At 42.3% G+C, this 15322-nt stretch overlaps 1 protein-coding gene and 1 long non-coding RNA gene across 4 annotated transcripts in view; one reads left to right on the top strand and one right to left on the bottom strand.

The window, feature by feature from the left end:
• The window catches only part of GPM6B (glycoprotein M6B), a 155098-nt gene extending 147762 nt beyond the window's left edge, over positions 1 to 7336 (top strand). For 2 of the 3 annotated variants that reach the window (XM_060137221.1, XM_060137219.1), the window contains exons 5-7: positions 1340 to 1413; positions 2284 to 2349; positions 5164 to 7336. In XM_060137221.1, the coding sequence (XP_059993204.1) occupies positions 1340 to 1413; positions 2284 to 2349; positions 5164 to 5313 (290 nt within the window). In that variant the 3' untranslated portion in view covers positions 5314 to 7336. Of the gene's footprint in view, positions 1 to 1339; positions 1414 to 2283; positions 2350 to 3572; positions 4746 to 5163 lie in introns of those variants that run through there. The other variant, XM_060137220.1, reaches the window with a different exon arrangement.
• On the bottom strand, positions 629 to 4573 carry LOC132513015 (uncharacterized). Its single transcript, XR_009538414.1, has 3 exons — positions 3969 to 4573; positions 2480 to 2572; positions 629 to 790 (listed from the first exon to the last, which is right to left on the bottom strand). It is a non-coding gene; the product is annotated as an uncharacterized LOC132513015 (long non-coding RNA).
• Positions 7337 to 15322: the final 7986 nt, after the last annotated feature.

The raw sequence follows: 15322 nt of genomic DNA on the forward strand, positions 1-15322 counted from the left end.
GGCCACAGAAGGGGCCAGGGCGCCTCCTGTCCATCACTGTAGACCCGACTTCCCTGCTGAGGGAGAGAAGGCAGTTTCAGTAGTGCTTCTGGCCAGGATGGTAGGAAATCCTGTTCTTGGCAGAAACAACTAGGAGGAAAAGAAGAGCTTTTCATTAGAACTGAAGAGGAAATCATTGTTCTTTCAGAGCTTTTCTGCTGCTTATTTTTCCTATCTGGCTTCTCCTCAGCATCTTACCTTGAACCATAATACGAAACTCACCTAAAATTGCCCATCGGACTAATCTCTTCTCATAGAGCCAAAGGCTCACCCACACTGTTCTTTAGTCTCTGTTTTCAGTCCATCCTAAAGTTGATTGCTGAAGTATTTGTAAGTGAACATCTAGATGCATATATCATTTCCGTCTTCTTAAATATTCACTACAAATGTTTGGTCATCATTTTTTTTAAATGTTCTAGATTTGAAACCAGTGGTTTCGTTTCCCATTCCTCTGAAGCAGAAAGACTTACTGTTGCTCCATAGCAAAGACGGAAGGAATAAGGAGTGTTTTGTTAAAATCCTCCCTCCTTATTACCGCCTGGGCGAAGGAGAACTTGACCCCATGTCATATTTAAGCACACACCTAGGCATTAACGGCAGAAAGGGCAGCAGCAGCCGCCGAGTGGACGAGGTGCCTGCAGAGGTGAGCTGGGTCCAGTGAGAGACACCACGGGCCGCGCTCTCTGTGCGGAAGGACAGTGGTTTTCCAAGTTTCCAATTGGAGCTTCAATCCAGAAGCATTTCCGAGATACTTGTAAAACACAACAAAAGTGAATAGAAAAGCGAAGACACACATACAAAACGGAAACCCAAACTCTAGAACATAATTACTCTGTCGAATGGCCGTGAACCTTTCTGAGCACAGCCTCCCAGTTTCAGAACGGATCTTGGGGTGGACCACTGACATCAAGCTTGAGGGGTGAGGCCGCAGACCATGAAATTCAGGGGGAGATGTGTTGGTTTGGCTTCAGGAGGAGGAAATGCCTGTGAGGGGGGTTGTCCTGCGGCTGTTGAACTAGAGTTCAGGACTGTCAGCTCAACTAATCAAAGCAGAATTCGTAGGGAAAAAAATTGTCTGATTCTCCTATGGACTAGTTAGTTGACTTTGCTCTTGCCCTGTTGTCCAAATAGGACTTTTTATTCCCAAAAGCTTGTTCTACAGGGAGCAGGTACATCAGTTGTTGAAGAACTCAGCCGGTCATTGTGTTGTAACTGCCACTGAAAGTGGTGGGGCCCGCTGAGAGCAGGGGCGCTGGACTTTGCACTAATCACTAAGCTTCTCTTGGGATTCGCTTCTCAGGTATCATTCCTTGGAATGCTTTCCCAGGAAGAATATGTGGCTCGGCCCTGGAGAACATCTGCAACACCAATGAGGTAAACCCCGCCCCCTCAGCGGGCTCCTAGGTGACCACTGGGCAAGAGAGGCTGAGCGAAGGGGTTCTCCTAGGGACAAAGAGCAAGAGAGGGCTCTCTGCCTCCCGTTTTGACGTAGAAAATGGCCCTGGTCCATGGCCCAGCCCACTGACGGGGGAGCCTGCGCCATCAGAGAGCTTTCTCTTTTGGCAATAATTCGAGAGTGAGCCCAGTCCTGCAAATCTGAATACATATGTAGATTCTCCTCTTTCACCTTCAGATAGTGTTTCAAAGTAGGACTCTTGTCACAGAACCAAGGTAAATTTTCAGAGAAGACTGCCCTGAATTTGTTGTATACAAGCACATTTTTATACATCGGCACTTCGTCTCACGTTTCCAGACGGAGTTGCTCCTGTTTCTTGTTCATCCTTAATTGGCAATAAATCCTGACACACTATGGTTTAAAATCTCTCTGCCCTAGAATAGTCTTTAGGCAGTGGTTTATAACTGTTTATAAAAGCAGATTCTCAAATGCATTCGTGGAAGCTTGCATACTCAAGAGAATCCTGACATGCTTTTGGAAGCCGCGAGCGACTGAGACCGGCAGGGCCCGCCGGCAGGGCTGCTCTGCGTGTATGTCCAGGATCAGACTGCAGGCACGCCGGCGCAGTATCATAGCCTGACGCCGGGGCCCAGCCCCCAGCTTCCCCGCTGTAACGGGTCTGGGGTCCAGCCTGGGCCGCAGGAAGTTTGGAAAGCCCCGCAGGTGATTCCAGCATGTGCCCAGCCTTCACAAAACAGCCCTAGAGGAGAAAGAGGGAGCTGCGCCCGGATCGGGGGAGGCCATTTCCTTCCACATAAAATGCTAACGTTGGTGCCCTGTTTTCCTAGTTCTACATGTCCTATCACCTGTTCATCGTGGCCTGTGCGGGAGCTGGTGCCACCGTCATTGCCTTGGTGAGTACTGGCCCCAGGACGGGCCTAGTGCAGTCCCCCGCTTCCCTGCACTCACTCTAATAACAGATTTCCCTTCCAGCGAACAAGCCTGGGACTCGACCTTGGTTCAGTTTCCCCTGTGTAGACTTACCCCATGTCTAGACTGCAGGAAGTACGAGGTGGTGGTCTAGGCATCCATGGTGGGTGATGCAATTTGGATTCTGTGGCAAGAATCAGTTTGCTTCTGTTTAAAGAAAGACATCTTACTGAGTATATATTGCCGACTCCTGAACAGCACTGTAACTCAAACCTGAACGAAGTTTAACACACGTGTTTTCTCCGTAAGGCCCCTCGCCGCCTTCCTGTGCTTAGGGACCCTAGCCAGCCCTGCAGCATGCCGGTGAGGGAATGTGTAAAGAGTGAAATCACAGAAATGCAAACTCCGTGGCACTAAATAGATGATGAAAAGGACGCTGGTTGTTTACAGCCCGAGAGTTGCCACAAGAAGGCAGAGTGGCGCCTTGCTTGCCTCAGCTTTTCCCCCACTCTGCATGTCCGAATGGCCGTGGCAGTGCCCTGAGTCCTGACCTGGGAGTTACAGAGAAATTTTAGCACCAAGGCAAATTCACACATAGGGAGGGTGCAACCACACAGGTGTATGTATGTTTGTGTGTTTGTGTGTGTGTGTGTGTGTGTGTATAACATTTGGGAGGGCTGGGTTTGTGGTGTCGAGAAATCTAAGACTCGTAGAGAAGAGGGGAAATCTCACGTGCTCGGAAATGAGTCCTTCCCAGTTTTTCCAACCTTGACGTCATCCCTTCCCCTTCCAGCCAGGGAAAGAACCACCGGCTACATCACTGGGGTGACCTGTTCTCTTCACTGAGCAACAGGCAGGCAGAGGACTAACAGCTGCTGAGTGGGCAGCGTGGGAAAGAACGAGGGCAAACGGGGCTCTTACCCTCATCTTTCTCATGCTGCTCACCCAGCTCTGTTATTTTTAAAATACATCCAGTCTTTTTCATAAACGTACTGACGGGAGAGCAGAGGACTGACTTACACGTGAAATGCCAAATAGGAACGTGTGTGTGCCAGCTATGAAAAATCTCCTCTTACGATTATAACTGGGAAAAAAGCAGCACGCCGTAGGCTCTGAGCTGGCACTCATCCCCCCCGAGCTTAGAAGCGTCAGGGCGCCGGCCCTTATTGCCTGTATCTTACTGTCCTGTTCTGTTCTCTTCCACCAGCTGATCTACATGATGGCTACTACATATAACTATGCGGTTTTGAAGTTTAAGAGTCGGGAAGATTGCTGCACTAAGTTCTAAATTGCATAAGGCCAATAAGGAGCTTTAGAGAGCTATACGCAGTAGCATGAAGTATCACTGACCCCCAGACTAAAGCAGAGCCTAGGTTTCTGCAGTTTTGTTCTAGTAATTTGTAAATCGCTTTAGTCAACTCATTGTGCATGGTAGATTAATGAAATGACTTACCGTCCATGAACTACAAAATAATGAGATCTGGCTATTTCCACCTTTTGGAAAGGATTCAGTTATGTACTGACATTGGTGAGCAGCCACTGAAAAACTGAACCGAAACTACTTTGAGCAGTAGTATCTCTAAGTATTAAAACTTTGGAATACCTGCATTTTCCTTTATTTTTGCTTGTCTGATAACCAATTTCAGTGATGAAAACAAGCGCTGAAGATGCAGTGGAGGAGAACCGTTTTCATGGGGATTTGGTCGTCAGACTCTGTCTGGAAAATATTTTACAAACAGTCTAAATTTGATTACAACGTTATTCTAAATTTGAGTACAACATTTTCTTTATGATTACAGGGCTCACTACCCAATAAATGCCCCTCAAGTAAGCTGTTTTTCTTCAAGTTTTCGTCGGCTTATTTGTTATCTCTAAAAAGACGATTTATATGTAGTTTTATCTTTACACAACACCATCATTCCTTTCAGAGCCCCCAGAATTGATAACCTCAAAGTGTTGGCTTTGGGTGAGTAGTAACTGATGCCTCATAGCCACTTCTCAAACTGCACGTAAGAGCTTATAATGGGGAGAGTAATTTTGCTTGGATCGGAAAGTCTCAAATATGGCGAGAAGGAACTTGTATATAATATAAGGAACTTGAGATGTAGGTGTTGCAGGAAAGATGAGGAAAATAAGCGGGAAAGAAGTGTTTGCCACATCAACTGTAAAGAATGATAATAAAGATTTTGACGTTTTGTGAAATGAAATCATGGCAGTTATAAAGTGAAAACTGTAGTTGCACTACCAAAAATGTGTTAACACAGAGACTGCATGCTGGGCTTCTAGTTCTTAATTCTGGTATTGACATTCACTTCATTTTTACATGTTAAAGATGTAGTTTTATATTATTTACTCAAAATAAACATTGTTCACACTTTCAGGCCTTTGGGGGAATTATTTCTATCCACGGATAGATAGGAAAGCTAGATCTTTGCACAACACTGATTCTAAATAACCCCACAGCGTGTTTCTGAATTTCTACCTTAAAGTTACCCTCAAAATGGTAAAAAGCGCCCTGTCGTATTTCACTTTTGCCTTTTCTTAACAGTAACTTCTTTGGCCATTTTTTCCAAGTTCATTATGTGTGTGTGTGTACTAACTTTTCCTCAGCCTCTTACTATGAAGCGTCTTAGCAGAGCATGCGCTCAGTCTCCGATGCCTCTGATTGATAGCAGAAGGAGTATTAATACGGAATAACCACCTCTCCCTTTTTCCAGTACAGAGCGTCTAATCTACCTCGCAGCTCGCTTTGCCTTCTCACATGCTCACTAGCCATCATGCTCACCCTTCTTTTCCAGATCCACTTCCTCATGATACTGTCTTCTAACTGGGCTTACTTAAAGGATGCAAGCAAAATGCAGGCTTACCAGGATATCAAAGCAAAGGAAGAACAGGAACTGCAAGATATCCAGTCTCGGTCAAAAGAACAACTCAATTCTTACACATAAATGTTTGCCAGAGGGTCTCAGCCGACGAATTTACAGCTGACAAATCATCAGACAGCTGCTCTGCAGTACAGATGTGTACCCCACCAAACAAACTCACGTAGAAGTCCAAACAAACACTTCACTGTCTGTCTCAAGCTGCTGGGATGTATTTCTAGGAAAACCTTCCAGTAGGTAAATCTTTTTCTTTAGAACAGATATTGGAGGTTTCATGGGAGCCATTTTAAAAGGCAACACTTTGACAAAATGAGCGTTCATCATCCGTTTGAAAATCTGTGGCCTGTTCACGATCCTACCGAGACAGGCTGTGAGAATACATCATACCCCTATCTATCTTGATAGGGACCATGCCATACCAGCGTCAGGGGGTGTGACCATCCGTTCTCAAATAGATAAATGTATCTAAAATAGGAGATAAAGTGGAATTGATGTGAAGTTCCATTTCTGACAGACAGCTGACATTTATGAAGCTGGGGCTCAAAGATAAAGTGATCCTTACAATTGACCTTTTTTAAAAAAAAAAGCTGACCTCCGCACCCGCAGGACGTTATTAATTTCCTGATCCAATCAGAAATCCTTTTTTCCCCAAGAATGTTAAGATGAGCCCACTATAATAATTCTGCTACACCGAGCGTGGAAGAAGCCGGATTTCAACTGACAAACGTTCCAGAATCAACTTTCCAGAATCAACTTTATAATAGATTTCATTTTAATAAAGTGACCCAGTTGTCATCATTCTTGAGAAATGTCAGCTCTGCCTTAATGAGTATTTGCTTTAAATTTCTAAGAACAACGGGCAACCCCAAATCCTTCATAGAATTTTGTTCCACAAGTGTTTTTCTTCATGGAGAAGTGTTACCTTATTAAAATGACCACCACTCAAAACCGTTTTTACGTGGTCTGAATAGTGAGTTTACAGTTTCATACCAACTATATAGCTAAAACCGAATGACCAACAGACCGCACACCACCTACTTTTATACACTTGAATACTGAAGTAATTTCAATTAGGGTTGGTATTTATTTCACTTTTTCTTATCTAAATCTTAGTTTCCTGGAATAATAAAGTTCAGTGTTCAGCAAAAAAAAAAACCCAAAAAACCCCCCACAAAAACAACAACAACAAAACCCAACTGCTTGAGTTTTAAGCCATCTTCGAAAGAAACTTGCCTTCTAAATCATTGTGTTTCAGAACATTAAGTGACTATAGGTATCGAGTATTAGTGATGGTAAACTTTGTGTTGTTCTTTAGGAAATGATACATATAACTGTTGGGTGCATTAGTGCTTTTCAAAGGGGGCTGCATAATATAGGGTTAACTTTGTATATTCATGTTAAGAATTAACTTGTGGTTTGGCTGTTTCCTGGATTTTAAAACGTATCCATGTGCAGAAATGTGTTAAAATGAGAGGAAGCATACCTTTATCAGATGCTATTAAAATTGAACATCAAGTATAATAGTTCATTTGGATTCTTTTTGTTGGTGTTGTTAATGCCTAAAAAAATGCCTATTGGGATCTTGACTTTTTTTTTTTTTTTTAATTGGGAGACATTCTCTTCTGTGTAGAACAGTTGTTCCAGAATAGCTTGGTGTTTTGTTTTCCTGTTGCATGACAGACTTAAATATTTTTTCCAGCAGTGGAGGTGCTGTTTTGAGTCCAGTGTTCTAGAAGAGGCAGTGTCTAAAGCCTAATTTTACTTTTCTAATTCTGGTAGCCATTACCAGGAATTTTTGAAAGTTTTGTTTAAGTAGTCTAATATTTTTTATGTAAAGAGCATTAAATTTTGCTATGTATAAATTTTTGTAACCTAACAGTGAATCAATATTTTCTATCAGTGCCAAGGGCTTCCTGTAGTTCAAGTGTTACAATAAATATTTGTAGATAATAGTCAGTACTTGTGTATGCTTATTTTAAAGATCTATTTAGGTGGCAATAGCTGTGGATGTATTAAGAGAAATGAAATAAAAATTATAGCTTCACTCACTTGCCTTTATTACCATACATAAATAGTGTCCTTCTCTGTCCTCGGTATGGTGTCATTTTTAAACAGTGTGCGTAGTCAAGACTCCACATTTGTATGGAGATCAAGTTTCTAACTGCTGCATGTTTCATTTCTGACGGAAACCTCTTTTAAAGCAAGAGCAATCTGAGAAACCACCGTAACCCACGGGGCTGTATTTTACATCAAGTGCCACTCACGCTTTAGTATATAATTTTTCTGACTAGCTTCATACTTGGTTATGGGAGTAACACAAAGCTTTAAGTTTGGGGAAAGTGGAAACAATGAGGAACCTTCATAAAGGTCCATGTCCCACTGGCTGTTTGTTTTACAAACCCAAGATCTAGACGTCTACTCCACAGCAGGGTCCTCCTGTGTACAGCACAGGGAACTATACTCACTGTTTTGTAATAAACTGTAAGGGCAAAGAGTCTGAGGAAGAGTAGATATACACAGATATGTACAACTAAATCAATTTGCTGTATACCGGAAACAGAGCACTGTAGATCAACTGTACTTCAATTAAAAAACTACTGAGAGAACAACTATTTACAGCAAACAGCCATTCGCTAAAGCAACAGAGCTAAATTTGTTACTTAGTATTTCATTTTATCATCTCTTATCTGTCAGCATGATTATACATTTGGACTTTGTACAGCTGACCTTTCTTAGTAACGACCGGCTTTTGTCACTATTGACACACTGACGTTTCTAACTGAGGTGCTGCCTCCGGTCATCGCCCTTGATTCACGCTCAGCAGGAGAGCCAGCAGGAGCCCAAGCAGTACGCTGTTGGTCACACTGCTTAATACCTTCTGTTTATGGAGCATTGTGTGCGGTTATGAAGTTACAGAAGACCACATGCACTATCTTAATTACTGACAGCAATCCTGCCACAAAATATAGCAACTCCGGGAGGGTGAAGTAGAGACTTTTCCATTGCTCTAGTTGGACCTTGTGCAACTTGATGTTTAAGAAATGAAAATCAAGTCAGAATTATACAGGAGGGACCTACTCATGTAAACACCAACAAGCAAAATACTTGTAAGTCCATTAAAGAGTGATGACCGAAGTTTCCACACTAGAAGTTTTGAAAAAAATCCTTTTAGGGCTTTCTAATACTATTATAGTCCTAATCCAAGCTAACCTCAGACACTCTGGGTTCAGTTCCAGACCACTGTAATACGGCGACTATCACAGAGTAACATGAATTTTTTGGTTTCCCAGTGCATATAAAAGTTATGTTTACACTATACTGTGTGGTCTAGTAGCATGTGCAGTAACATTAGGTCTAAAAAAAACAATATACATACCTTAATTAAAAGAGACTTCATTGCCAAAAATGCTATCCATCATCTGAGACTTCAGCAAGTGGTAATCTTTTTGCTAGTGGACGGTTTGAAATATTGTTAGACTTAACAAAATGTGACACAAAGACACAATGTGAGCAGATGCCCACTGGAAAATAAGCACCGATAGACTTGCTCGACACAGGGTTGCCACAGACCATCAATTTGTAAAAATCATAGTATCTGTGACACGCGATAAAGCAAAGCGCAATAAAACGAGGCCTGCCCGTACTAGGATTTAAAAGAGGCGATCCGCTTTGTTATTACTTATCTTTTCCTAAATGGTGGCAGCTTTTGCCAGCTAGTGCAGGGCTAATTTGTTATTGGGAGTTTGTGAAAAATTACAGATTTAAGGTAACTTTTCAAAATGCGTATTAGGATGAGTAAAACTACAGAAAGTTTTAAGGAAAGAAAAATACAAATAGAGGTCAGTCAGGTTTGGCAAAGAACATTCTTTTTCTAAACTGCCCCTCAACCTTCCCGTTTTGATATTTAAACTTTATTGTACCTACCTGGGAAAGACTTAAACAGACTCCGTTCAGGGGGTCTTGCGGAGGCAGCAGCAGGCAGCCTGCAGGGGAGTGGCTCACATTTCAAAAGCTGTATTCACAGGCTTCCCGAGATGATACAGCCATCTGAAATGCTACATAGAGATGACTTACTTTTCTTTAAACAGACTCTAACCTCATATGGAGTGTTAAGATGACTACTTAGGCTTATATGTGCAATCTAAAAAAAGGTACCAATGAACTTATTTACAAAACAGAAGTACACTCACAGACATTGGTAACTGTAAGTTTGTTTTCTAAGGGGAAAGGCTGGGGGGAGGGATAAATTAGGAGCTTGGGATTAACATATACACACTACTGTACAGAAAATAGGTAACTAATAAGGACCTACTGTACAGCACAGGGAACTCTACTCAATACTCTGTAATGGCCTATATGGGAAAAGAATCTAAAAGAAAAAGAAAAACCAGTGGATATATGTATATGTATAACTGATTCACTTCGCTGTATATCTGAAACAGCATTGTAAATCAACTATACTCCAATAAAAATTAAAAAAACAAACTACTACTTAGAATTTAAGTTGACTGACAGAAAAACAAAATGAAGCTACCAAACCCCAAGCTAGAAAACTGAAAGAATACATTATTTAGACGAGGCCTATGAAAATATAAGCTGGGGGGAAAAGTGAGTAATACTAGAAAGTGTTAAAAACTTATCTGAGAAGGGCTTCCCTGGTGGTGCAGTGGTTAAGAATCCGCCTGCCGATGCAGGGGACACACGTTCGAGCCCTGGTCTGGGAAGATCCCACATGGCGCGGAGCAACTAAGCCCGTGAGCCACAACTACTGAGCCTGCGTTCTAGAGCCCGTGAGCCACAACTACTGAAGCCCGTGCTCCTAGAGCCCATGCTCTGCAACAAGAGAAGCCACCACAATGAGAAGCCCACGCACCACAATGAAGAGTAGCCCCCGCTGGCCGCAACTAGAGAAAGCCTGCTGGCAGTAACAAAGACCCAGTGCAGCCAAAAATAAATACATTTAAAAAAGGGCTCCCCTGGTGGCGCAGTGGTTGAGAGTCCGCCTGCCAATGCAGTGAACACGGGTTCATGCCCCCGGTCCGGGAAGATCGCACGTGCCGCGGAGCGGCTGGGCCCGTGGGCCATGGCCGCTGAGCCTGCGCGTCCAGAGCCTGTGCTCTGCAACGGGAGAGGCCACAACAGTGAGAGGCCCGCGTACCGCAAAAATAAAAAATAATAATAATAATAATAATGATTAAAAAAAAGTTATCTGAGGGTTTAGGTCTAAGACAATGACCTAGGAGGCTGCTGAACTCCCCCTCCTCCCATGGACACACCGAATATACCACCGCACACAGAGCAAGTTTTTCTGAAAGAAAGAAAAAAAACTCGCTGAGCTACTCTTACACATCTAGCAAACAAGAAAATACCCACATCGAAACGGACAGGAAAGGCTCAGACATACTCTCACCATAAACCCTAACTCTGGCACACGACCATACACTCAGGTGGGCACTCCCAACTCCAAAGTGCTCCCTGAAGAGCAAAGGGTTTGGACCCCATATCTAGCACCCCAGCAGCCCAACTTTTAAGACTTCCACCTAAGAAATGCACCACCACCCCCCGCGCCAAACACCTAGTTTTGGGACTTACGTCCAAGAAACCCACAAGACTATAACTGAGAGTTCTTAGTCAGCTCTAGAGGACTCACCAACTCCTACTCTTTCCCGAAAAGGGGTCTATTTGCAGGTATTAAAAGCTGTTGCCTGACAGCCAGGCTTCTAATTTAGCACACATCTAGGGGCTGACAGCCATGCTCCCCAGAGACCAAGAAATCCACTGGATACCTCCTCCACCTACTGCCTCTAGCCTGCTCCAAATCACCAGTATCTCCCAGGAAGGAGCTGATACACACATCTGTGCTCCAGCTTCAGCAGCTGCCGCCCGAGGGACAGATACCCAGTTTGTCTGGCTCTGATGCCCAATAGGGCTTGCATTCACAAGTCCTACAGGACTGTAGCAAACAAAGCAACAGTTCTTAACAGGCACAGGAGCACCCCCTACAGCTATACACCCAGGCCAAGTGCAGAGGGAGCAGGCAAAAACCCCTATATCTCCCAGTTTACGCCAGGAAAGGGCCTAACTACACACTTCCCCAGCTGCCATCTGACGGTTCAGCTTCCAATCAACCTGCATCTAGGTGCTGACTGTGATCCTCCCCATTGGGAAACTGACCAGTCTTAACACACCCTCAACTACCAAGAAGCACCAAGAACAAAGAAGGCAGCTTGGACTATTACAAAGGTTTGAGATGCAACCAAAAGCTTGGGCTGGGCTGATCAACAAAGTTCATCTCCTGCATGAGACCACTCTGTCAAGCCTGGGAGAGGTGGCTGTTTTATCTAATGCACAGAAGCCAGCACAGACAGTCGAGGAAAATGAAGAAACAATGGACTATGTTCCAAACAAAAGAACAAAATAAAACTCCAGAAATAGACCTTAATGAAATGGAAATAAGTGACTTACCTGAGAGTTCAAAGTAACAGTCATACAGATGCTCACCGAGGTCAGGAGAACAATGCATGAACAAAGTGAGAATTTCAACAAAGAAAATACCTAAAAGCACCAAACACATCACATAGCTGAAGAATACAATAACAAAAATTCAACAGAGGGCTTCAACAGCAGACTAGATTAAACCAAAGGGTAAGCAAACTTGGAGACAGGTCACTGGCATTTATCCAGTCAGAGGAGCAAATAGAAAAAAGAATGAAAAAGAATGAAGATAACTTAAGGGACTTACAGGACACCATCAAGTGAGTCAATTATACACATTATAGAGGTCAATGACGGAGATGAGAGAGGGGCAGGACGTTTACTGAAAGAAATAATGGCTGAAAACTTCCCTAACATGGGGAAAGAAACATCCAGATCTACAAAGTCCAGAGAGTTCAAAAAAAGATGAATCCAAAGAGACACACACAGAGACACATTAATTTTGAATTGTCAAAAGCTAAAGACAAGAAAAGAATCTGAAAAACAGCAAGAGAAAAACAACTTGTTACAGATAAGGGAATACCCATAAGATTATCAGCAGCAACTGTGCAGGCCAGAGAATGAAATGACATATTCAAACTGCTCAAAGAGAAAAATTTCCATTCAAGGATACTATACCCAGCAAAGCTGTGCTTCACAACTGAAGGAGAGAGAGTTTTCCAGACAAGCAAAGGCTGAAGGGAGTTCATCACCACCAGAGCAGTCTTACAAGAAATGTTAAAGGAAGTTCTTCAAGCTAAAATGGAAAGATGCTAATTAGTGATGGGAAAACATATCAAAGTATTGATATACAACTCACTGCTAAAGGTAAATATATTGTTAAATTCAAAATACTCTTATGTTGTTATAGTGGTGGGTAAATCACTTGTAACTCTAGCATTAAGCTTAAAAGCCAAAAGGACTGAAAATAACTATACAATAATTTGTTAATGGATACACGATGTAAGAAAGATAAATTGTGACATCAAAACCAAAATGGAGGGAGGGTATAAATGTAGAGCTTTTGTATATGTTCAAAATTAGGTTATCAGCTTAAAATGGACTGTTATAAATATAAGATGTTTTATGTAATTCCCAGGGTAACCACAAAGCAAAAACCTGTAACAGATACACAAAAGATAAATAAATCTAAGCATAACGCTACAGAAAATCATCAAATCACAAAGGAAGAAAACAAGAGAGAAAAAACAAAGGAATTACAAAACAATCAGAAAACAATAAAATGGCAAAAGTCCATACCTATCCATAATTACTTTAAATGTAAACAGACTCAATTCTCAGATTAAAAAACAGTGAAATGAATCACTTTTCTGTACACTAACACAACATTGTAAATTAACTCTACTTCAATTAAAAAAAAAAAGACACAGTGGCTGAATAGATAAAAAAAAAAACCATGACCCATAAATATGCTGCCCAAAAGAGACTCACTTTAGCTTTAAGGACAAACCAGATTGAAAGTAAAGGGAAGAGACAACCAGCAGTTGAGTGAGCAGGACGCATTGGGATGGCAGGGCAGATGCTCATGGCCAGACTGGATCCTCACGGTGCACATTTCTCCACTCAGGGCCGCAGACTGTGGACTAGTGCCCTAGAAATATATTTTTCCAATGTCCCTTGGCAGGGTCTGCCAGGGAGGGGACACATTCCTCCCTCCCCAACATGCGTCCTGGCCCATGCTTGGCTGGTTCTGGGGACTGGAATTCGTTTCCAAGTTTTACCGTAGGCCAGCCTCAGCCAGTGCAAGCACATTGAGAAATTTTTTGCCATCATCTTCAGTCAATAGCACACCCTTTGTGCATGCATGAAGAAAGTTTCCCTTTTCTCCCCTTGCTGCGGCCGCAACAAAGGAACATCCATAAACGAGACCAAAAAAAATGCAGTAATACTGAAAATTTTTATTTATTTTTTTGTGGTACGTGGGCCTCTCACTGTAGTGGCCTCTCCTGTTGCGAAGCACAGGCTCTGGACACGCAGGCTCAGCGGCCATGGCTCACAGGCCTAGCCGCTGCGCAACATGTGGGATCTTCCCGGACCGGGACAAGAACCCGTGTCCCCTGCATCGGCAGGCAGACTCTCAACCACTGCGCCACCAGGGAAGCCCTGAAAAAATTTTTTTAAAGTGAAGGGAGGGAGGGACTTCCCTCGTGGTCCAGTGGTTAAGACTCCACGCTCTCAAAGCAGGGGACCCAGGTTCGATCCCTGGTCAGGGAACTAGATCCCATATGCCGCAACTAAAGATCCCACATGCCACAACGAAGATCCTGTGTGCTGCAACTAAGACCTGGCGCAGCCAAATAAATAAATACTAAAAGAAAAAAAAAAGTGAAGGGAGGGAAAAAAAAATATTCCATGCAAATAGAAGCCAAAGGAAAGCAGAAGTAGCTACACTTTTATTGGACAAAGTAGACAAAGCCAAAGACTGTAACAATAGACAAAGAAGGTCATTATGTAATGATATAGAGGTCAGTTCACCAAAAGAATATAACATTTGTAAATATTTATGTACCCAACATAAGAGCACCTAAATATATAAAGCAAATATCAACAGACTAGGGAATTCCCTGGTGGTCCATTGGTTAGGACGTGGTGCTTTCACTGCTGAAGGCCCAGGTTCCATCCCTGGTTGGGGTCCTAAGATCCCATAAGCCGCATGGTGCAGCCAAAAAACATGTATTATATATATATTAACTATATACATACATATATATATACACACACACATATATATACACACACACACAGACCTGAAGGGAGAATTAGATCGCAATACAATGACAATAGGGGGCTTCAATACCCCACTTTCAACAATGGATACATAATCCAGACAGAAAGTCAGTAAGGAAACACTGGATGAAAGTCAGTAAGGAAACACTGGACCAAATGGACTTAATAGACATTTAGAGAACATTCCATCCAACAGGGGCAAAATACACATTCTTCTCAAGCATATGTGGAATAGTCTCTAGAACAGATCATATGTTAGGCCACAACACAAGTCTTAACCAATTTACGAGGACTGAAATCATATACCAAGCATCTTTTCCGACTACGATGGTATGACACTAAAAATGGATTATGAAAAGAAAACTGGAAAATTCAAAAATATATGAAAATTAAACATGCTCCTGAACAACAAATGGGTTGAAAAATAAAGAGAAATCAAAAAGCTTCTTGAGACAAATGAAAATGGAAACACAATATACCAAAACTTATGGGATGCAGCAAAAGCAATTCTAGTAGGGCAGTTCAGAGCAATAAACGTCTACATTAAGAAACAAGAAAGATGTCAAATACCCAACCTAACTTAACACACCTCAAGGAACTAGAAAAATAACTAAGCCCAAAGTTAGCAAAAGGAAGATAATAAAGATCAGAGTGCAAATAAATGAAATAGAGACTAAAAAGACAATAGAAAAGACCAATGAAACTAAGAACTGTTTTTTTTTTTGAAATTGACTCCTTTACTTTTTTTTTAAATTTATTTATTTACTTTCAGCTGTGTTGGGTCTTCATTTCTGTGCGAGGGCTTTCTCTAGTTGTGGCAAGTGGGGGCCACTCTTCATCGCGGTGCACGGGC

Source organism: Lagenorhynchus albirostris, chromosome X (genome assembly GCF_949774975.1).
Source record: "Lagenorhynchus albirostris chromosome X, mLagAlb1.1, whole genome shotgun sequence".
Lineage (NCBI taxonomy): Eukaryota > Metazoa > Chordata > Mammalia > Artiodactyla > Delphinidae > Lagenorhynchus > Lagenorhynchus albirostris.